This window comes from Aedes albopictus, chromosome 2, assembly GCF_035046485.1.
Source record: "Aedes albopictus strain Foshan chromosome 2, AalbF5, whole genome shotgun sequence".
Taxonomy (NCBI): Eukaryota; Metazoa; Arthropoda; class Insecta; order Diptera; family Culicidae; genus Aedes; species Aedes albopictus.
Window position 1 is genome coordinate 180,468,443 of NC_085137.1, and position 25,000 is coordinate 180,493,442.

The following is a 25,000-nucleotide window of genomic DNA, read 5'->3' on the forward strand; positions in this document are numbered from 1 at the left end:
CTGGCCGACGCTCGAGTGACTGATGTTCGAACGGTGACTAGCGGAGGACGGTCGCGTGTGCGACGTCGCCAGGGTTAAACTGTCCGGAAATAGGTCTTCCGAGAGGGAATGTTTGCGATTGGCTGGCACGGCCAGCGGTTGACTAGAGGTGGCCGGAAGCGAACAGCAACTACTGGATGTTGATGATCAGTGATAATAATGGTTGAAGGATGCTTATTTGAGACTACTAAAAATCAAGATTAAAACGTAACTTACCCATTATTGTTGATCGCCCGCTTTTCGTCAATAACGCCCATCAAAGCGTCATGGTGTCCATTTTCAAGCGGCACGCTATCTTCTTCGTCGTAGGAAGCGATGAATTGAACGTACGTATGTAGCTGCATTAGCAAGTGATGTTGCAGCATCCACAGTACCATTTGCGCCAGCCTACCCTGACGAGCTGGATGCTGCAGTGGCGTCGTAAGGTGGCCGATCGAAGTAGGCAGCGAAAAGTCGCTGATCACTTCGAAAAGAGACATGCCGGGGAATTTGGTTGAGAACTTCTCCGACAGGTTCGAGTGAATGTTCAACTGGGCATCCGGAGCTATTACATATACGTTGGTTTCACATAGAGGATAGATTATGGTAGCTTTGGCCCAGTAAACTAAGTGACCAACCAACTGGTACACGTGATCAATCATCAGATCTGCGTCGGAAGCCATGTTCTGTAAACTTTTCAACGGATTGTAAGCTTCGATCAATTGCAGAAGCATGCGAGCACCAGAAGGTGGCACACAGTCCAACAGTTCAGACGGATCGACTAACAGCAGCATGCCATGATACGGTTTCAGAGCATGCAAACACCGATCGATAGTTTCAGGCTCGATCACCACTCCTTTCTTGTGAAACTGATGCGCTTTCTGCGGTAGACAGAAACTCAACGTAACCGATTGATTCAGCGTGACATTCAACAGCCCCGTTGTGCTCAGATCCTGATAGATGGTTTTGATAAACTGTGCCAAAGTACAATCCCGCAGAATGGTATCGAACACATTTCCGCACGGAGCACTAGATGCATGATCGTGTTCTTGTGCTGCCGCAGCCACCTCATCCATGCTCGCCACCATCATTTTCATCTCGTTCGAGAGATATCCCGCGCGCTTCTCCTCATACAACAAAGCAACCCCAATCCGCTTACTCAGCTCGTAGTAGCACTTGACGATCGAATAACTAGCCTGAGCATGCAGCGCGAAAACCACATTGATACGAAAGTAGGCCGAGCTTTTCTGATCGTCCCCGTCCAGCTTGACCAGTGTCGGGTGCGAAACGAACCGCACGTCATTGACCTTGAGTTCAAACTTCTGATTACACAGTTCGGATTTGACGGCAAACAGGGTGGCAAGAACGTCATCCGAAATCCCATACAGCTGATCTGAAATAAGCATAGTAGGCGTTATCGTAAAAAAGCAGATACCCTATTCTTACCGAAGCAGATGTTCGAAACAGTAGGCGGTGCATTCTGCAGGATATCATCGGCGCTGTTCACTATCGAGTAGGGTGTTTTCCGGGCCAGAATCACACTGGCCTGAAACTGCTGCGGAACATTGTACGGATAGCGAAACAACAGCCGGTCTCCTTTGCTGTCCGATTTCACCAGGATGATGCTGAGTGGGTTGACTTCCATCGATGTTGGGTGGGAATGTTACATTTGGAGATTTGGATTATGACGAAAGGATGCGCATTTATAAGCACCTGTTATCAATTGCGACTGTGGTTTCTTCGAGACTGCGATGCGAACCGAAACTCTTATCATCAGCTGATGATGACAGTGGAAAGCAACAAAGCAAGCGAGTACTGTGGTACATGGTAGCTTAATTTGAGGTTGTCTCTGTTTACACAGTCCTATCTCGATTTTACTGTTGATTGGATTGTCACGGCAAATTGATAAACTTTGATAATCCAATGAAAAATTTGAGACATTAAGTGGCTTTTTTTAACCTTCTTACACCTATAAGAAGGGTATAAATACCGCTCGAAAAACCGACTTTCGATCCGAGGTCCGCAGGGCCGAGTCTCATATACCAATCAACTCAGCTCGACGAACTGAGCAAATGTCTCTGTGTGTGTATGTGTGTGTGCGTATGTTACAAAAAAAGTCACGCACGTTTCTCAGCCGTCTGATATCCGATTCGGATTCTCTTAGTTGCAAATGAAAGCTACAACATCCTAGTAGAACCCTATTGAATTTTATTACGATCGGACATTGGGTTACCGAGATATCTTTTGAAGAGTACTTTGAAGTAATATAGGTTAACTTTTTGAGAGATTTTTTACATTTAGCATATTGATGAATATCTCAGCCGTGTATCAATCGATTCTTTTGGCATTAAATGAAAGCTACAACATTCTAGTAGATTGCCCAGAAATTTTATTAGGATTGGACATTTGGTTACAGAGATATCTTTTGAAGAGTACTTAGGATTTATACCACTAAACTTTTTGAGATTTTTGACCAAGTGTATCATAATAAATATCTCAGCCGTTTGTCAATCGATTTCGGTCCTCCTGGCACCAAATGAAAGCTATAACATCCTAGTAGAACCCTATATACAATTTTATTAGGATTGGACATTTGGTTATCGAGATATCTTTCAAAGAGTAGTTGGGAGTAAAACAGGTTAACCTTTTGAAAGATTTTTGACCAAGTGTATCATAATAAATATCTCAACCGTCTGTCAACCGATTTTGGTTCTCTCAGCACCAAATGAAAGCTACAGTATCCTTGTTAAAGGCCCTGAAATTTTATTTCGATTGGACATTTGGTTACTGAGATATCTTTCGAAGAGTATTTCAATAAATTCCGTTTTTTTTTATTTATATTCGTTTGTTATCTTGCATGAGCTTTTGACCAGGCTATGGGAAATTATTGTTCAATCAATAATGCTGACCTCATATAAAGTGTATACTAGCAGGTTATTGTTTTCAATAAAACTATAAAAAACAAATTACAAATAAACAGGAATTCTATGAAAACTAACAATATGTTGAATGAAAGCTTTGAATTTATGTATTGTGGGAAAAATTGCAAGAACTGGACAGCCAAAATAACTAGCTAATTCCAAAACTGATTAGAATGGTAGATATATTATTTTTGTCCTTTTTACACCATAACCATGGATACCAAGTACTTCAGAGCTAATTTATACGACTGATTAAGAGATATTAGACAAAGTGTATCTCGCTGATTTTCTTATCCATTTGTTAATCGATTCAAGATCTTTTGGCAGTAAACAAAAGATACAATATTCCAGAATATAAAAGCTATTTTTTTAATTTCACACAAGATTCTAGAAGGTGTCTGGCGTTTTTGGTAGTTTAGTCCATGGTCCATGATGCTATTTTGGAAACCAATCCACTACATGCCAAATCCACAATATTTTCTAGAACTTTTGGTCCATCACACAAAATAAATATGTTAAATACAAATAATACAACAATAGTTTTAATAAGTGTAAGAAGGGTTCTGTTCACCATAGGTGGATTGAATCGGGTTGTTTCGGATACGCGCGAAAATGGTAGGAAAAACTTCCGTAATAAAAACTGCGTCCAATTTCACACGTTGCTATTTATTATTCTGGTTTTAATACAGTGTTGGAAGAAAGTACAAAAGAAAGATGATAATGTTGCTTCGGGTAATACTTCGGCCGAGGGGCGCTCTAATTTTCAAAACATTCTCCCCCCGTTGACACACCGTGTCAATTCACTCCTTCGCTGGAAACGTGTTATCCTCAATGGGCAAAATCGCAATCTTGCTGACTGATCGGGTTACTTCTCCATTTGCCGTACGAATCTTTACCACGCGGACCAAGCCTTCAGCACCTGGTGTAACCTCCGTTATGCGGCCAAGGTGCCACAGTTGAGGTGCCATGTTGTCTTCCCTTATTACCACCAGCATTCCTGGACGAACGGTTACCTTGTCCTTATACCACTTACTCCTCGGCTGCAATTCGCTCAGGTATTCTGCTGACCATCTAGCCCAAAAATCTTGCTTCAACTTCTGTAAGTGCTGCCATCTGGACAAAGACGATACTCGCACGTTACCGTAGCTCGGCTCAGGAACTGCTGTTAATTCACGGCCCACCAAAAAGTGACCCGGTGTCAATGCAGTTAGGTCATTGGCGTCATTGGAGATTTGCGTTAGGGGCCTGGAATTTAATATTGCTTCTATTTGAACTAACACCGTGTTCATTTCTTCATAGGTCAAGGATGCCTCACACAAAATCACCTTGAGGTGGGATTTCGCCGCCTTGACTCCAGCCTCCCATATACCCCCGAAGTTCGGCGATCGGGGCGGTATGAAGGACCACTGGATCTCCTTGGCTGCACAGAAGCGATCGACTTCGTCCTGCAGTTGTTGCGACTGGAGCAGTTTGTAGAGCTCCTGTAACTCCGAATGGGCGCCTTTGAAGTTGGTTGCGTTATCTGATACCAATTTCTCCGGACATCCACGACGTCCGACGAATCTATGCAAGGCCGCCAAGAATGCTGCACTGGTGAGATCCGACACAAGTTCCAAATGTATAGCCTTGGTGCTCATACAAATGAACAACGCCACGTATGCCTTCACTTTCGCTGCTCGACGACCTTGCCGGACGAAGAATGGCCCTGCATAGTCTATTCCCGTGCTGTAGAAGACCGGCGAGGGGTTCACCCGATAATCCGGCAACGCTCCCATAAACTGCACAACTTCAGGAGGATTCATTCGAAAGCACCGGACGCATTTCTTCACTATTTGCCGGATGGTGCATTTGGCTCGGACCGGCCAATAGCGTTGACGTACTATTGCCAGTAATCCTTGTTGTCCGATATGAAGATGGTCCTTGTGTAGCGCCGCGATCAAAATCTTTGTCACATGGTGACTGCGTGGTAGCAGCAACTGGTGTTTCTTGCCGAATGAAATATTAGCGTGTTTCAAGCGGCCACCAACTCTCAGCATTCCTTCACGATCGATGAACGGGTCTAACGCCAATAGCTTGCTTTTCGCCGTTTGGCCGCTCCTCAGCATCCGGAACTCGTCTGCGAAGCCTTCAAGTTGAGCCAGCGAGATAATTTTTTGCGTTGCGGAACGCAATTCAATTACCGTCAAAAATCCTGTACGCCTTCGGGTACCGTCCTTCTGCCTGCAGTTGTCCAGGAACCGATATATGTAGGCCACAATGCGCTGAAGACGGCGGAAATCACTATACCTTGTTAACAGCTCACATGGTTGCACCTGAACCGACACGTGGACCAAAGCTGCAAGTTCGTAATCGTTGCAGGGGGGTTGCTCGATGTGTTGGTACGTGTAGTCAGCGTTTTGTAGCATCGACGGACCGTGCCACCAGATGGTAGACTGCTGCAACTCCGATGAACGCAGCCCACGAGATGCCAAGTCTGCTGGATTTTGTTTCGTATTGATGTATCGCCATTCAAAACCGTCCGTTAGCTGTTTGATTTCTCGAACCTTGTTGCCAACAAAAACCTCCAGGGTATCCGGAGATTTGTTCAGCCAACATAGCACAATCTGCGAGTCGCACCACAGTACGATTGCGTGGACTTCTAGATCCAGGTGCTCAATTATCGCAGCTACCAATTTCGCCATCAAATGAGCACCACACAGCTCCGCTCTGGGTATAGTGAACGGTTTGCCGCTCCGTTTGCTGCCGGGCTTTTTCGGCAATGGTGCCACTCGGGTTTTGCTGCTCAACAAATGCATGGCAGCTGTGCCATCTCGCTTAACGCTCCTCAAATACACACACGCGCCGTATGCTTTCTGGCTGGCATCAGAGAAGCCATGAATTTCGAAAGCGGTTGCATCGTCTGCGAGAGCCCTTCTCGGTATTTGCAATTCGTTGATGCGCTGCAGGTCTTGCGTAAACCTTCTCCACCTGGCTTCCTGATCTGTCGTCAATCGTTCGTCCCAGTTCACGCCGCGGGCCCAAAGCTCTTGTATGAAAAGCTTGGTCACGACAGTAACTGGTTCCAAAAGCCCAAGAGGGTCAAAGATTTTCGCTGTATCTGATAGAACGGTGCGCTTCGTATTGAACTCTCGTATTTCGTCTTGTGGTCGCGTTCTAAACAGGAACACATCGTTTTTCGGATCCCACAGTAACCCAAGGGTCTTGATCACTTCGTTGGGGTTATGATCCTCTATCTTCGCTTGCACTTCACGTTCGTTGACTGGAATCCGTTCGAGTAGTTCGGGCGTGTTTGCACACCATTTGTGCAGACGAAATCCTCCACGTTGCAGCATTGCGGTTAGTTGATATTGGCACTCCAGAGCCCTTTGCAGCTCATCATCTCCGGATAGTACGTCGTCCATATAAAAATCCTTCCGAGCTACCTTGGATGCTATCGGGAACTCCGTTTGCTCGTCGTCCGCCAACTGCTTGAGACACGCGGTTGCACAAAACGGTGCACAAGAGGTGCCGTAGGTCACTGTCGTGAGCTCTAATGTGTTCAGCGGTTCTTGACAGTTGTCCCTCCACAGGATTTTCTGATACGGCGAATCGGATTCGTCGACCCGGATTTGCCTATACATCTTAACAATGTCGGCTTAAAGACGTACTTGTACCGACGAAATCGTAGGACTATCGCCATCAAACTGTCCTGTAGTACAGGTCCGGTGATCAGCACGTCGTTCAAGGAAAGGTTCGTGTCTGAACGCGCCGATGCGTCGAATACAACGCGAAGTCTTGTTGTTGAGCTCGTCGGTTTTACAATGGCATGGTGTGGCAGATAGTATCCATGATCTTCGTTACCTGCATGCTCCACTCTTCGGCAATGTCCTAATGCCAAGTATTCGTTGATGAACGATACGTACTGTTGCTTCAGCTCTGGAGACTGTACAAATCTCCTCTCCAAGTGCAGAAATCGCCGCTCAGCAAGATGTCGTGTATCTCCGAGCTGGTTTACGTTGTTTCGGAAGGGCAGCCTAACAACAAAGCGGCCGTTTTCTCGACGATGAGTTTTCTCGAAATGTTCGATGCACTGCTCGTTTTCGGTTGTCAGCTTCGTCGTTTCCGGAACTTCCTCTTGCTCCCAGAAACGCTGCACAGTATCCTCCAAATTTGTTTCCGCCGGTTGGCAATGGACGGTAGTTACCACCACTGGCCTCTGATTGCTCCTGTAGGAACCGCAAACAATCCAACCGAGCTCCGATCGCCATAGCATAGGTTGACCGATGTCGAGCTTTAGGCGTTCGGTAATCAGTAGTTCAAAAAAGAGTTCGGCCCCGATCAACATGTCTACTCGAGCTGGAATGTTGAAACGGGGATCTGCTAGGTTCAGGTCGGGCGGTATATTCCATGGACGCACATCAATTTTCTGCAACGGAAGAACGCCAGTAACCTGTGGCACTATCAGGAACTCCAGACTCCACGACGACTCGTTGCAGGATGATTTAACTTCGGCTGCAGTTCTCTGTGTTGCCGTTAGCCTTTCACCATTGATCCCAACAATGGGAACTCGCACGTTATCCAACTTCAGTCGAAGCATTTTGACGAAATTTTCGGACATGAAGTTGGATTGGGATCCTGAATCCAGCAACACTCGACAAGAACGGTAGCATCCACGAGTATCCTTCACTTGCACTACGGCCGTCGACAGAATCACTTCGTTTTTGTTCGGTTGTACAGATTTTCCGGTGAAACTGGTGCAGGTGACAGCTGACGTTGTTTGTTCGGGTTGGGTGGGCGGTTCCTTCTTCGTCTCCGGAACACTTCCTTCAGCAGCCTTCTCCGCCGGCACTGGAACCTCACTATGCAGCTGCGTATGGTGTTTTCTTCCGCAACCAGCTACCGTACAGACCCTGGACTTGCACTGGCCTACTCTGTGGCCTCGCTTTAGGCAGTTGAAACAAAGTTGCTTCTCTTTGACCATCGCAATTCTCTCGGGTAGCGTCATTTGCTTCAACGCGCTGCATTTGTTGATGTTGTGCGACTCATCACAAATTACGCACACACCCTCGTTGATTTGTAAAGCTGTGTGCACCCTGACCAGCCTCCTGTCACCGCAATACTGCCCCACAGGAAAATAACGAGCCAACATCTCTGGTTCCCACTTCCAGCCGCCCCGTTAAACATAATAGCGGCGGCTCGGCGGCTTGGTTCCCCATGACAGCGTAAAGTTTGTAAACAAACATAATTCCAGGAGCAAAAATCAAAAGCGGCGAAACTTTTTTCGCAACCAATTTCTCTTTTCACCTTTTAAAATCGTTAGTTTAAGCCTAGGTGCTGCGGATAGAAACGGTTTTATTTCTCAAGCTAGCCAACACACACCAACACACTCCCGGCACACAGCTTGTAAACACGCACGAGCGTTCAATTTTCTTGCAAACACCTCTCTCTGCGCGTTTGTCAAACATGCCGTCGCGACGCTGTTCGGAAATGGTAAACATGATCAATCCACCATTATTCCAATTTTGTTGTCGTGTTCAAAGTTTATTATTTTCCATTCGCGATGGAAATTTGGATGGATAGTTGTTACAAAATTAGCTAAAATGGGCTCAAAACAATATTTATTCTTCTCCTCGCTTTCCAACGGATTGATAGCAGCAAATGGAGATATCGTGACAACAGTTTTGATTATATCCGCAGTACCTAGATAGCAATACTCTTCAATCAAGCACACAGGTACAACAAGGTTTAACATAACCTCTATCTTCAATGTTTGGCTCCCAATGTTTGGCTCCCGCTGAGAGAGCATATTGAGTCAGTCCGCGACACTCAGGTTTAAGCAAAACGTGATTTTTAATTTCGCAATTATTTATTTAAAAATGAAGTCGTAATAGTATCAGCTCGTCTTCGTCACGGGAATGAAGTTTCCATAAAATTTATAATTGTTATTGATATGATTCAGCCACAGTCAATAATCGTTCCTGGATTTTGATGTTGACCTCAAAAACATCCCAAGTAACCACAAGCATTATAACATTGCACGAATTAGACTGAATATCAACCTTTGCAATGCGAAATGCAGTAATTCCACACTTGTCATGCAATAATCCTTTAGATTGGCATTATCAGTGTGATGATGCATTGCATTTTTCTTTACATTCGGGTTTATTAAAAGGTGATATAAGATAATTCAATAATTCAACACTGCAAAAACTGAATAAATGCAATGTAGAAACTAGCAAAGTTTGCTCTAACAATACAATTATAAAAGCTTGACTCTAATGGTAAACAAATGAAATCAAGAAGATTGAACAACTTTACAGTCAACTCTAAGTGGTCTTCAACATTTCTGGTTCGACTACCGACCAACTGATTCCCCGTTTGAGCCACCGATCGACGACAGCAAAACCTATTTAGAGATGAACTTTTCTCTTTTCTGTAGGCTGCTATCACATGCCAATAACGATGGAAATCACAATTAGCATATGAGCAGTGTGCGAAGGGTGTTTCAATCGAGGTTTTAATTTTCTTATGTTGATTAAATATCTTTCAAAATGCATTATGTATTTATCAGTAATTTATCGGAATGTGATAGTTTACTGTATTCTATTACATATGGCATAGTCGTTTTACCCTCTACTACAATGATTGAGACAGAAGAACAGTTTCCTTTAAGTTGATGAAATATCTGTTGTTATCACTGCAGCAGAAACGGTCCAAGGCGCCAGCGCGTATGGAACTCATCTAGCGGTCTTCAACACTTCTGGTTCGACTCCCGATCCGACGACAAAAAAATAATGGTTAAAACATTCATGTGTGGGGGCATCAGTACCGTCGATAACGAAACGGTGCTATAAATAGATTTTTGTTTTGGTTTTTCGTGTTGCACGTATCAAGCATGTGAAATGCAAATGTACAGCACATGCATTTATATTACTTTAGCAATGGCTGTCAGCGTGCTGCAATATGTGGCACTAAGTTGATTTTAGTGGGGCCCTTTTCCACTTTAATATTGCTTCAATGAGGTGTATAAAGTAATGCAGCATTATATTCATAATTTTAATTATCAATATATAGCAAAATTGATGCACTTATATACGACTTCGTGGTTACTTGGGATGGCCGCGTGACAGGAGGCTGACCCTGACGTGTTGCTTCGGAGCAGTCAGCCTCCTGTCACGCGGCCATGTTTTTGAGGTCAACATCAAAATCCAGGAACGATTATTGACTGTGGCTGAATCATATCAATAACAATTATAAATTTTATGGAAACTTCATTCCCGTGACGAAGACGAGCTGATACTATTACGACTTCATTTTTAAATAAATAATTGCGAAATTAAAAATCACGTTTTGCTTAAACTAACGATTTTAAAAGGTGAAAAGAGAAATTGGTTGCGAAAAAAGTTTCGCCGCTTTTGATTTTTGCTCCTGGAATTATGTTTGTTTACAAACTTTACGCTGTCATGGGGAACCAAGCCGCCGAGCCGCCGCTATTATGTTTAACGGGGCGGCTGGAAGTGGGAACCAGAGATGTTGGCTCGTTATTTTCCTGTGGGGCAGTATTGCGGTGACAGGAGGCTGGGAGCAGTTAGTTGCGGTTTCTGCTTTACGCCCTCATTCGTTCGGTGTGACGTACCTGCCTCGCAGCACAAAGCAACGGTTGCGCAGAAATTGCATGGTGTCCGTGTAGTCTGGCAGTTCTTTTGGTGTGATGGTGCTTTCCCAGAGGCTCAACGTGGCCTTGTCAAGCTTGGACGTCAACAGTGAAACCACCAGCTGCTCGGACATACCCTCCATATGTTGATCGTGGAATTCCAAGGCCTCAACGTGACGACTGCACTCCTCTACAAGCTGCCTCAAGTCTGATGAACACTCCTTATTCATCTTCTTTAGGTTGAGAAGACCACCAACGTGAATATCGATGATCGTCCTTTTATTCTCGAACCTCTCTTCTAACAAGTTCCAGGCTGCTTGGAAATTGTTTTCATTCAGTATCTGCTCACTGATTACGTTCTCCGCCTTTCCCTTCAGTGACTGCGTCAAGTAATGCAATTTGGTTGCGTCAGACAATCCGGGATGTTTTTGCATCAAATCCTCCCGCATAGAAAATTATGGTTTACGGTATCGTTCATATCATAAGATTTCTATTCGTGGAATAATAACGATAGATGTAATAATAATTTAATGATTGAATGATGAAAGTTATTAAAATGTGATCATACAAGACTTTTCAAATGCCATAGTATGAATGATTACGATTCACGTTATGATTTATGAATAATTTTCAATAATTTAGTTTTGGCTAATTCCCTGTCTATAATTAATTTATTCTAGCTGGCATGTAACATCGTAGGTAATCATAACGTTATTATGGTATTATGTGTATACCTACCTTGCATTAGTTGCCCGATTTGGCACAGCTGAGCAGGAATTTTCTCTGAAAATCGACTTCCAAATTTCAACACTTTATCGCTGGTGCGTTCTTGCCGGGAATTTGTTGGCATCGCAGGTTGCAGGCGGTGCATTAGCGTGTGTGTATTGCAACGTCGTCGCACCATTCTTGGGTATCGACTCTCACTAGGTTCAGGGATGATTGTTTTGCCGGAAAGAATGGATTTTCAGGTGCAGATTAGCTGCCGTGGTCCCTTCCAACAACAACAGTTTCAACATCGGACTTCCTCGCTTGCCACATAGTGTGGACATGTCCTGATGGTCGTCCGGTAATCCTCCTCCTGGCATTTCTTTTTCAAAATGTTTCTCCGAAAAAACTTCAGAACATTATCGTCTTTGAATAACCCGCGAGCACTAATTGTATTTGGCGTAATCAGTAAACACCGCGCGACGACCGACGGAGCAACCCCGGGATTCACAGTTCGAACACCAACCAACCACCGAAAAAAACACTTTGGTAAACACAAACGATTCGGTGGTAGTCAAATGTGACAGAATCGGCCGCCAGCGTCAAATGCGCAGGGGTGAATTTTTTTGTCGATAATGCAGATTTGGTGAAATATTTCAGTTTTGCTTTAATGATTCCCTGTATCATATATTAAATTATAGAGTGATTATAGCATGAACGATATCACAAAATTTTTGTTCGTGAAAAAATGCGTTTTTGAATGGTAACGATACTTAACAACCCATTCGGTCTATCATAAAAAGTCCGAAAATTATATCTGCTATAATCCATATGATTCATGCTATCATAGGTTTACAATCCGTTGTACGATAAGATGTATAATTAAAAAATGATAACCTAAATCAGCACTGTATGATACCAGTTTATTCGGGCTGGAAGAGCTGTTTGAATCTGAACCACCTTTCGTATGTCCCATCGAAGGTTGGTAGAGGGACAGCTGGTAGTCCGGCCGGTTGATTAACAATCACTGGTTGTTGTTCGCCGGCAACCGCGGCATCGGCCAACCGGGGTCGAACAGCAGCAACTTGTTGCATTCGATATGCCTCCACAGCAGAGCAAATCGCCACTCGAATACCTTCATAGAGCTGCTCGAATTCTATGAATTGTTTCTCCTGCTGAACTCGTTGATCAGGAAACGTAGCATAAATCTCGTTCTGTAGGATGTTGAACTCATCATAGCAGGCATCCACTCGTCGCAGATAGGTGTCCAAGTGATGAACTGTGATTTCCTCTGGCTTGGCAAGTACCAGCTGTATTCGCTGCAGCTTCGACGTGACAGCTTGTCGGCGGAACTCAAACTCGTTCATCTTCTGATCCATGATGTTGTGTTGCTTTTTCTTCTTCTGATCAGAAACCGACGGCGTATGCATCACATTACCCACTATAGTCTTTTTAGCAAGTTTTTCTTTCTCACTGAATGTTCACTGTCAGCACTATTGTCTCACTGATTTCGGGTGCGAATACCGAAGACTGTCCGTATCGCAGCACCCTCTGTTCGGCTGGTAAACACTTCCGATCGGCTTCGACGGAAGTCGACGCTTTCTTCTTCTACAGCTCCAAGGTCGGACTTCCGCGGAAGTCGATGCTCCTTCACTTATCCGGTAGTTCCAACGGGGAACGACGCGGGATTGAGGTTATGCACTACGAACAATTTGCATCCGGACGCATGCCAAACGATGGTCGGACACAAAGTTGTTTTTTCTCGCGGAAAGTGGTTTCCTCGGAAACTCCACTTAGTCACTCGCGACCGATCACTCCGCGAAATCCGGCTCGATAATTGGACCAAAAATGTTTCGGATACGCGCGAAAATGGTAGGAAAAACTTCCGTAATAAAAACTGCGTCCAATTTCACACGTTGCTATTTATTATTCTGGTTTTAATACAGTGTTGGAAGAAAGTACAAAAGAAAGATGATAATGTTGCTTCGGGTAATACTTCGGCCGAGGGGCGCTCTAATTTTCAAAACACGGGTTTTTAAATGGCAAAACAGAAGTGACTAAATAACTAGTAAAATTAAAAACTGACACCCAATAAGCAGGCAGTTTTTCCTCTTCCCATATTTTCAATAGGTATAAAATGATATAAAAGTTGAATTCTTTCTGTCGCTATTTCATCCTCACTGTTCAACAATTCCTCCTGGGAGCCACCATTGTTGTCTGTCAGTGTTGCATGACGGGAGAAGTCGTTTTGCTTCGCACGCCATTGAGTTTCGTAAACCTCCGCATATCATCCTGTTTCATACTATTTTAAATAATGAAATGCTCAAACATCTTCAGGCTTATTCTGCGCGGCGTGTGTGGTGAGACGGACGGTTTCGTCTCACCTCACACGCCGCGCAGAATAAGCCTGCTTGTTTGACTCGATCGAATTTTCATTAGTGTCAAACAGGTGTTGTTTCTTGAATTCTTTCCTTGTCAAATGTTTGACCTAGAGTGACTGGAAGGGAGAGTGGCGTCATGTTCCCATTTTGACAGGTCTCCTGCTCGTTTGGGTTTGGAACAGGAATTTGTATGGATTTGACAGATGACCGCTGTTCCAATTTTGACATTGACGCCACTCTAAGTTAAAATCACTCTAGTTTGACCCTGTGTACTTGAGGACGCAGGCGAGCGGCACGACGTTTGTCGGCCGGGCCAGCTAGTGCTTATTAACATTTTGAATGACTTTGTGGACCCATTTTTGCTTCTAATGGATCACTAAAATAACTAAAACGGCCGCTATGAAATGAACAGATAGCGCTACCGTAGTCTTGTGTGTTTGAAATAGCTCACTTGCTGTCACAATGCTAGTGACCATATTGACCAATCCAAATTCCTGTGTGGTAGTGGTTTGTGTTCAGATTTCCCGTGTTAATCTACCTGTAAGAACTTTGTAAACATCTTTTGTTCTCACGTATATGGATAGGTTTGCAGTAGGTTTCGTGAGACTTTTTTTGGACAACTCAATACAGTGGCGTCTTTATTTACATGCGGAGAATGCGAGAAAAGTTTGTTTCATTGATCCATTGAACTTGCCCTTGAAATTATCAAGACTCTACATCACCTCTCCTCATTTGCGTCAAATAGTACCCTTATCTTCAAATGCTGTCATCGAAAAAAAAAATCCCATAAATTGGCAACAATAAAAAATGTATTCGAAATTTTAAGCAGCTGTGTGCGGTTACACCGGACTAGAGAAAATCCTCTAAAACGTAAAAGTAAGGGAAGGTTCTTTCTGTTCTAGCTTTCGTGTTGTGTTCCTGCTGTGACTCTTGCCCGCAGGGCAATGTATCACAGAGTTGTAGTATGATGGTTCGCGTTCCGCTTAGGCCTCGAAATCGGGCACCCCCTCGAAGGTACAGCCAGATCTTTGGATGATTTTACGTGCGGCCCAGATACCACACTTGATGCACGTGTCGAAGCTTCGCTCCTGAACCAGCTGGGCCAGGAAACCGCCGACGAAGGCATCACCGGCACCGTTGGTGTCCACGATTTGATCGGCGGACAGTTTCTCCACGGGGAACTCCGTGATGGTTCCGTCGCGGATCAACAGCACCGGATCGCTGCCCTGGGTGATGATGGCGATCCGCATGCGGGACTCGTTCTGCTTCGGTAACGCGGAAATCTTCCGGCCGATTTCCCTCAGATCTTCGGTGCCAAAATTTTGTGCCTCGGCAAAGGCGAGAGCTTCCTGAAATGGGTAAAATTGTTGTATTAATCACGGTGTCTTGGAAAACTAGGAAAAAACCCTGAGGGTTGTTTCTGGAACAACTACGAGGAAAAGCCTGCAAAAGCTCTAAAAGAACTCCATGAAAAGTAAATATCAGAAATAGCTCCAGAAATTCCAGAAGGCACTCCGGAAAACAAAATCTTTGGAGAAAATCCAGGGCACCGGAAGACGCCTCCCATTAAACATCTGGCTTATAAAGATATAACAACACCGGAATGAATCTAAGAAAAGCCCCGCAAAAAATCTGGGGAGAAACTCTAGAAGAAAGCTCACGGATATCTCTTGAAAAAGTTACAAGGACAAACTTTGGAAAAAAAATCCTAGGAGGAACTCCTGCAGAAAATTCGTGAAAAACGGCTAAAGAAATTCTTGGAGATGTTCTAGCAGAAATCCCAGGAATAACTCCTGGAGCAACTCTGGGAGAAATACCAGGAAGATCTCCCGCGGAAGTTTCAAGAGGAACATCGAAAGAATCTTGGAAATTTTTCCAAGAGAGAAACTCTTAAGCGGAATCATGCAACAAAATCTGCGGTACATCCTGAGAGAAACTCTTCAGGAGATCTTGGAATAAATCCTGGTAGAAAGCCCGCGAAAATGTCTTTGGGCAAACGCAGGAGAAACTCTGATAAAAATACCATGGCGGTCTCTGGGAGCAATACCGGGAGCACCTAAGAGCCGAACGGACATACAACATTGAAACATGTTTAGGAGTGTATCCTTCCTATCACTCCAACAACTAGCTTGCCGTAATCAGGTGAAGCTGTCTTGGGTGGAATTGACGGAAACAAACAAGCTGATATGTTGGCAAGACTTGGTTTGTCTCGCCAATTCATAGGGCCAGAATCGTTTTGTGGTGTGTCTGGTTGTTCTAATCTAAGAGCTCAAAACAAGGGCATATGAGAAAATAATATCAAACTGCGAAAACACCACTTTTGCGAGGCAGTCAAAATATTTTATAAAGCCAAACTTTGAAAACACACGTAAAATCTTAGAGCTATCAAAAAGAGATCTAAGTACTTTTACTGGGCTGCTAATAGGCCATTGACCGAGGCGCTACCATATGAAGCTAATCAAAAAGCTTCCGAATAATGTATGGTAAGTGAGGGGCGGAGGGGGGGGTTTAAGATGGGTCACATAAGAAATGGATACCTTTAACTTTCTGAATACAAATCGAAATTCTATGTTTTTTATCACGATTCTCGGATACACTAGTCAGGTATGATAAAAGATGATAGAAGAAAGGTCATAGAGTTTGAAGCCTGCATGGTTCTTGATAGACAATTTTCAAAACATGACCCATCTTGCCCCACCTCATTTTACCGGGGGCAAGATTTAAGGGATTTGCGGATGTATTGGATTGGATCATTGATCGTTTACAATCAATGTGGTTAAACTTTCTCGTTTGTTTGTCTGTGATGTTATTGTTAAGTGACTGGATAGTAACAGGTTGTGCGCAAGTATATTCAATAGTTTTTATTTGCAAGCGATATTTTGGCCCAATGTCACTCCCTAGGGAACGTTCAAAAATTACGTCCAACATTTTGGGGGGGGGGGGGGGGGTCTAAGAAAGTGTGACAGTACGTGTAATAGGTATAGGAAAATAGCGTGACAGAGGGAGGAGGGGGGTGGTTCTAGAAATCCCGAAAAACAATGGACGTAATAAATGAATCTTCCCCTAGAAGTGGTGAAATTAGACAAATTTTAATTAAGCTATACTGCTGTGAATCGCAAGTCAGTCCCATCTGCATTTTAGGCAAAAATAAGCTAATGGCCGTTTTAGATCTTTCTTCGGATGATCTTTCAGCTGCATGAATAAAAATATATAGTTTGTTCAGTAAAATTGAAAAACAACATCAAGTCAGATTGTCCCATAATGAAATGTAATCGCAGGTCAGTCCCATTACGAACTAGTGTATCCTCCAGCACAAAACCTAACACTGTTTTACTGCCGGTGGACGCATAAATGTCCCATGTGCAAAAACAGACAATCGAGAAAATCGCGTCCAAAGTTCAAAAAAGTAATCTGTCTCAACTATGAAGTATAAGTGCTGAATCGTGTTCTACAGTGAAGAGAATTGTTAGACAACAGAGGCACAACAAGCAACAAAGAAGGTGCGACGATTACTCTTTATCCCTACTGGTAACATATAATGACATGATCTCGAAATTTTTTGTTTAACTCGTGAATAATCAATTATTGCTAACCCAAAGTCGAAACTGTTTGATGATAGAGCTTCACCAGAGTTGCAGTGTTTACCAGCTCGAAGTTACCGTTCGAAAATCGCAATGCAAGGCTTAAAAATCCTCAAGAAGTCCCATTGCAATTTTACATACAAACTTTAGGGGCATAAATCTGACGAACGAAGCATCGAACCAAGTCGCACTTGTTATCCTGGCTTTGCTCACTTGCAAAAGGAGGCTGCTTTTCTAAATCGTGCGCATTTGTTTACGAATTTTCAAGATCGGTGCTCTTGAAAACGTGAGTAGGGCACCAAGTCGGCCATTGTGGCAGCCATATTTGTACTCTCTGATGTTTCTCCTTAAACTCGTGGTGTACGATGTTAATCCCATTATTTTCAAGTTGGGACAAACTTATGTCGCATGGGTTTGTTTGTCGCAACAAATACAGTTTGCGACATTGTCATTATTGTTGCGCGATAGTTGAATTTTGATTTACTGGTTCTAACATCAACCAATTTTGAATTTGAGCACTAAATTTTTTTTAGAGCGATTTTATAGTTCCATAGGATTTCCAATGAAACGTGACGCTTATGCGTCCACTTTTTAGAATGTTACAAATCGGCCTTGCATTTTTCCAACAGTTTTCAGAACAAACTACCTATTTTTATTTTTCTATATGGTAGTACACCATGATACATGGTCATGGCCTACAAAATCTCAATATTGCCAAAAATGCACATGGGACAATTATGCTTCCACCGGCAGTTTAGTCAGTTTTATATTTTTCACTGTTACGTTTTCATCACAGTCTGTGTTTTCATGTTTGAAGCAATATGTGAAAGTTTCATGATGATCGCACAAGTTTTCAATTTATGACGATTTTTTTGAAGTTTCACATAGAATCAAATTTGAAAACTTCAGAGTCCATTTTCTCAATGCCTACTTTTTACAGATGGGACTGACTTGCGATTCACGGCAGTATATCATTGTCAAAACTAAAGTTGAAGTATTTATACTTTGAATGATCCTAAATAATATAAAAATGAACATGTATACTAGTATGGGACAAACATCAAATTCTCGCTCCAGTCGACTTGTTAGATTCCATTTAGGTCCCATATGAACTGTACAAAATTTCAGCGCAATCGGTGAAACTATAATTTAGCGCAAGCGGTTCAAAGTTTTCATAGGATTTACTATGGGAAAAGTTACACTTTCAAACAAAAAATCCCAGAGGTCGCCCCTTGTCTCCTTAATTCAAATCGATCAACGTTTCTTGTAGAAAAATCCGTTATGAAACTTTCTTTCGAAGACCGCAAAACAATTGGATGCATGTGAAAAAAGTTATTGATTTATTACCGATTAATGATCCAACGAACGGCTTTTTGTTTTGTTTTATCAGCAGCACTGCTGCTGCCGTTGCAACATGGGGTGGCGGGTGGCATCACCACCCCCAGAAACAGCAGCAGCCAAGGCAGCAGCTACAGTGCTGCTGATAAAACAAAACAAAAAGCCGTTCGTCAGATCACTAATCGGTAATAAATCAATAACTTTTTTCACATGCATTCAATTGTTTTGCGGTCTTCGAAGGAAAGTTTTATAAATGATTTTTCTACAAGAAACGTTGATCGATTTGAATTAACCGTTATGTGTCCGACAAACTTTTTTCTTTTTTCTACACCGTGCATTTTAAATGGGCGCTGGGTACCCGGGTACCTTGTCGGCCACATAAGGGTTAAGGAGACAAGGGGCGACCTCTGGGATTTTTTGTTTGAAAGTGTAACTTTTCCCATAGTAAATCCTATGAAAACTTTGAACCACTTGCGCTAAATTATAGTTTCACCGATTGCGCTGAAATTTTGTACAGTTCATATGGGACCTAAATGGGATCTAACAAGTCGACTGGAGCGAGGATTTATTTTTTCCATACAAGCGTGTCCCGTACTAATGTATACCGTATTCTGAGCTACCGGTTCTAGAGCTAAAATATTGTTGTAACGAACTCTTAAAGGAATGGATTATGCAATTTTGGCCCAATGACGCCCCCACTGACGGTACAGCTGAAAACGGCACTGTCCCATCTTGCCTCAACATTGATGGAGTATAACGGAGCAACTCGGTAGCAGAGATCAATCATAGTAGCCTAAGATCTTTATCTATATAAAAATAAAAATGGAATGGTGTTTGTATGTCACGAATAGGCTCGGAAACGAGCCAACGCACAGTGGTTCCAGCCCCATATGAGGGCGGCCATAAATATGATTTTATCGAGTTTTTTTTATGAAACCGCTAAATTTGATGCATATTTGCATTCCAAACGCATTTTTGTATTGTTTATCAAAAATGGGCTCAATCGAGTTTTTGGCCTTACGGAGCCGAAATTCATTATTTTGCAGTTTTGGTTACCAACTGATTTGGATATACTAATATTAGTTTAGGCGGTCCACGGCAGTCATAACTGCTTTAGAATAGTGAAACACACATAATGTAATGGATAAAGAGGGTGAAAGTTGGAAAAAAGTGTTCCGTGCAATGCAATGCCGGAGGTTTTTGTTAGTTTTTGAGTAAATAGAAAGTACGACACTTGAGTGACTACCACCAATCTGGTCGCAAACGGTCGCAGCTAAATTCGCCAGTAAATCATTGTTTAAGATTATAGGGAAGTTTTGAGCATGAGCATGAGCATAGATGATCGTACAATTCGTAGTTGCTACTCCGTGATTGACCAGAACAATCGAAATTGCACAAGGAACCAACAAACGGAGCTTGGGAGTAGCTACCGCTCTCAATGTGCACAGTTCGAGAATTCCAGACTTTATTAGTCAATAACGGCGCCGGCCACGTCCTTACGGTCATCGAGGAAGGAAAGGAATGTTAGTGTGACGTTCGTTGCTACTAGAGACCGAGATCACCTCATCTTCTCCACGACTGTCACGGGAAGGAGTTTTTGTTAGTGGGGAGGGGAGAGTCACATGATTTGGATTCACTTTGGTAAGTGATTTGATTCATGCAACCTTTACTTGAGTCAAAACATTTATTCATTTTGACTAAAACATTACAAATGTCGACACCGAAGATGACGAACCATTCAAATTTGTGTGTAAATGCGAAAAATAAAAGAATATTTATTATCAACTGAATGTGCATTGAAAACTAGCGCCGACACATGACGTGACGAACTTTTCAATATTAGTTAGATAAATACACAAAAACCAGAGCAGAATTTTATACATCCTTTAGCATTAATTATTATGATAAAATGGAAAGAACTCACCAATAAACATCCTTCGAAGTGTCCAATGTGTATGTGCTGTAGCATCTTCCACTAACTGGCCTCTTCTCCGAAATCACACTGAACCGCTACAACTATACACGGGTACGACGATGTGCACATTCTTATGTTTCTTATTCACATGTTTAAGATTATAGGGAAGTTTTATAGAAGAACGTCCGAAGGGGTCGAAAGGGGACATTTTTTTCGGTTTGTTGAAAATTTTCAGTTCTTTTATATTCTGTGGAAAAGCATCTTATTCAGTCACACTTATTCAAATAAAATGATAAAGAATGGCATCTATATTTGTGATAAACATCGATTTCAACTATGTAAGAATCGAACACAATCAACCAAATACATGTCGAATGGATGAGACTTTTAATACAGTGAAATTTAAAAAAAATCAAATAAAATATCTACACGCAGAAAAAAATATTTTAAACTCAAAAATAAAGTGCTTTGAATCAAAGAAAATAAACCATTGAACCACGGCTCAATACCATTTTTCTTTGAATCAAATACATTTGGTCTTTGTTTCAAAGCATTATTTTTATTGATTTCACAATCACGCCTCCGCGGCACTGATTGTAGTTTCAAATACTTGTTGACTTTGAATCTATCACATCATTGCTTTGAAAGTAAGTAATTTTGCAATTTCAGAGACTTTATTTTTTTGAAACAAATATTCACTGACTTAGATTCAAAAACAAAATATTTTTGTTTGAAAGTGGAAGCGAAATAAAAAAGGCGAGCGAGAATCGAACACGAATACTGCTATAACATGCTATACTGATAGCGAGTTATCGTTTACAACCAGATCTGCTCTTGAAAATCTGAAGGTAAAACTAAATCACCTTGCTCATATTGGCATTATCCATTCTCCAATATTGAAAACAAAGAAATATTTTTTCGATTCAATACACCTCGCGACTTAGAAACAAAGTCTCTTTATATTTGGTTCTAATATGTGTTATTTTTGTAATTGTAATTGTAATTGCTCAGTCCACACCCAGGCCGACAACTGTCAGCCCATCTGCTTGTAGGCAGATGTGGACCTACTAATGTGCGATATGTTCATAGATTTTGATTGGGTCGATAATTTCTCATCTATTTTGTTTCCATATCGTTGCATCGGTGACCATTTTCATCGCCTTTCTAGTTTTTGTTAGGGCCATCTCGCGTTTTTTTTCGTCATGTCCTCTTTGCCGGTTGGCGACGTTCCATGCATTTAATATGATTAGTACAATAGTAATTGTGATTGCTCAGTACTTCCAGCCCATTTGTCCGCAGTACATATCAGGCATCCCGTTTTAGCAAGTCCTACACAGAATTAGAAACCCGGATCTTCCACAGACAGTCCTAACTAGTGTCAGAAGATAGGAAGCGGCAAAATGAGAAGACAGTAGAGAAGGTTTGGTTCATTGGTAGCTGTGTTCAAGTGATGTTTGTCTGACATTGAAAATCTATTTTCCGTAAATGTTTAACTTTTCACCCCAAATTTAATACCGAAAAAAAAATATCTGATCAGATGTATAGTTTGGCTATTCTATGTCCACATTGAAATGCTTTTGTTAATACATCTTTTATCAAGAAGAAATAATGTTGTCTACTGTTATAAAATAATTCAGTTAAAGGACAGCTAATGTATTGTGATCCAGAATAAACCTACAGAAAATGTCTCAATAAAAAGTTAACTCTAGTTCAACTAACTACACAAACTAAAAAGTGTTATTATATTTTACCAACAACCCTAACATAGTTATGCGCTTAGTGTAAGTGGACGCCGCTTATGATTTTGGTTGGACAATGACCAAAAATAGTGTTGTTTCGACAATAGTCACATACTATGCCCTACGACATTGACGATTCTATTGTCTATGGCTCACCTATTTAGCGCCACCCAGCAGGGACTTGGTCTAATACCCAATTCAGTATATCCGCTCCACGTAATGTACCGTACCTCTTTTGATTTGTGATATATTACGCGGAACATTACTCTCTTCATTCTGATAGCGGCTATGTAACCCATTGGATTAAAAACCTCCATCAAACATGAAGCGATTAATCGGAGACTGAAGACTCTATACCAAATTTGACTCAGAGACAGGTAATCAGTGAGGTCAGTTTTTCTCGTTTGTCAGAGACGATTGATACGTATTAAGACAAACTTTCCACTACATCTGCCAGCAATAATCGGTGATCGATCAACATTTCGAGTACCCCAATTTACACAAGAATGCCAAGGATCACCGCTCATGCTTTACAATACAGTTGGAAAAACTAGAGCAACACCTGGCCACAATGATGCATAAAGCACTAAAGCGGACCGGAAGTGTCGGTGAGCCAGCCCCACCTTGGTTCTAATATGTGTTATTTTTCTGCGTGTATTCAAGAACATCTACTTTCATGAGCTCTGCGGAAAAGTTTCGGCATACATTTGATAAAAGTAATAATTGTACCTAGTTATTTAAGCATTAAACTTGATGTTTCCGCAATGATATCATAGTTTCATTGAGGTCAAATTTTTGGATTAATGACCTATGGCGGAACCACTGTGCAACGGTTTCAGTGATTCATTCGTGCAGGGCTCCGACGTGTTCGTAGGAAAAAATAATTGGGAAAATCGACCGGAAACGCACCGAAAACTAGAAAGTTTGAAATTCCGTTTTGCAGGGCCTTTTTCCACAGAGCTGCATGTCAAAAAACACAGTAGGCAGGCAGAACGACGCGTCGTTTGCTTGGACAGCTATTTCGAAATAAATGTTAAGTTTTTTTTTATCTGTGTTAACGAGATTTTTAGCCCTAGGCTAATTCATCTCGGGACCCACGCTTTACTTCCCTTCCGAAGGAAGAACTCACATTTTTGTGAGATTGTCGGGAATGGGATTCGATCTCAGGTCCTCGGCGTGATAGTCACGTGCTTTAACCATCACACCAGGTCCGCTCCCATAAATGTTAAGTTTATATTCAGTACTCGACCCCTACGGTTGTCGGCCTTTGCTCGATATAGTAGTGGTACCGTAGCAACCGATAAACAAGAGTGAAACATTTTCATTAGCCTCAAGATTTTTTTAGATCGTTTGAAGAAAAGTGAAGCTTTCTGCTGCGGAATGGAACGTTTGGAAATCGTCAATCTCAACGGAGCGAACTATTCGACCTGGAAGACAAGGGTGGAATTCCTGCTGATCCGGTGGTTGATGGTTGAAGCATGGTACAGCGTGCTCGTGCGACGATTGACCTTTTGCTGGAGGACAATCAGTTGAACCTCATCAAAGAATCCAAAACGGCGAAGGAGACCTGGGCACAGCTGATAGGACACTATGAAAAAGCAACGCTAACCTCAAAAGTTTCTCTGCTCAAGAAGATCTGCGATTAACGGTATTCCGACGGCGACGACATCGAGAGACACGTGTTCGAACTGGAGGAGCTTTTCGAACGGCTAACGGTGGCAGGCCAGGAATTGGACCAAAATCTGCAAGTGGCCATGGTACTCCGGAGCTTACCGGAATCGTTCAAAACGTTGACGACGGCGCCGGAGACCAGAGCGGATGACGAGCTTACACTGGAGCTCGCTCATCAAATTCAAGCTGATGGACGAAGTGTCGAAGCGCTGCTCTGGAGCACGTGGTGAGTCAGTTCTCAAGGCGGATTTGATGAAATCGAAGGTAACGTGCTACTTTTGCCACAAGTCCGGCCACAAGCAGAAAAATGGTCGCGCTTTGGCCAAGCAACGTGCAGATCAAGCAGGTGGGAACCAGAACAAGTCTTGTGCGCAAAGTGAGAAGCAGAGTGCTCCTACATGTCCAGGACCAGTATCAAATTCCAGTATTTCCAAAGCCTTGTAGGTGCTTTACTGTATATTGCGATAAATACGAGGCCCAATATTGCTATCAGCGCGTCTATGCTGGGGCGTAAGGTGAGCCATCCCACGTAAGGTGATTGGACAGAAGCCAAACGGACTCTGCGGTATTAAATACTTTGTAATTAAATTTTGTATACAACCACGGACTTGAAGCGAAGACTGAGAGATGGAGGACCACTTGATATGACGCTAAAACAAACTGGGGCATATGCATGGGCATATGTCACAGAATCAAAATTCAACCATCGCGCAACAATAATGACAATGTCGCAACCTGTATTTGTTGCGACAAACAAACCCATGCGACATAAGTTTGTCCCAACTTGAAAATAATGGGATTAACATCGTACACCACGATTTAAAAGATTTTCAAGCCTTGCATTGCGATTTTCGAACGGTAATTTCGAGTCGGTAAACACTGCAACTCTGGTGAAGCTCTATCATCAAACAGTTTCGACTTTGGGTTAGAAATAATTGATTAATCACGAGTTGAAAAGTACGCAACAAATTCAGCTTCCGTTTTGTCTGCAACAAAAAATTTCGAGATCATGTCATTATCTGTTACCAGTAGGGATAAAGAGTAATCGTCGCATTTTCTTTGTTGCTTGTTTTGTGCCTCTTTTGTCTGACAATTCTC

The 25,000-nt window shown here is 42.5% G+C and overlaps 3 protein-coding genes across 3 annotated transcripts; all 3 read right to left on the minus strand.

Annotated features, from left to right (window-relative positions):
• LOC109407555 (GATOR complex protein NPRL3) lies at positions 1 to 1,790 on the minus strand (the record flags this gene model as incomplete). Its single annotated transcript, XM_019680622.3, is given in 3 exon segments — positions 1 to 172; positions 256 to 1,411; positions 1,465 to 1,790. Coding segments are annotated over 3 exon segments (1,527 nt in total), but the record flags the coding sequence as incomplete, so codon positions are not given.
• A 1,949-nt stretch (positions 1,791 to 3,739) lies between these two features.
• On the minus strand, positions 3,740 to 7,899 carry LOC134286283 (uncharacterized). Its single transcript, XM_062847876.1, has 2 exons — positions 6,624 to 7,899; positions 3,740 to 6,573 (listed from the first exon to the last, which is right to left on the minus strand). The coding sequence occupies exons 1-2, from the start codon at positions 7,897 to 7,899 to the stop codon at positions 3,740 to 3,742; spliced, it is 4,110 nt and encodes a 1,369-aa protein (XP_062703860.1).
• A 6,742-nt stretch (positions 7,900 to 14,641) lies between these two features.
• On the minus strand, positions 14,642 to 21,364 carry LOC134286285 (uncharacterized). The gene is made up of 2 exons (XM_062847877.1): positions 21,356 to 21,364; positions 14,642 to 15,007 (listed from the first exon to the last, which is right to left on the minus strand). Exons 1-2 carry the CDS (start codon positions 21,362 to 21,364, stop codon positions 14,642 to 14,644), a joined length of 375 nt encoding a protein of 124 aa, XP_062703861.1.
• Positions 21,365 to 25,000: the final 3,636 nt, after the last annotated feature.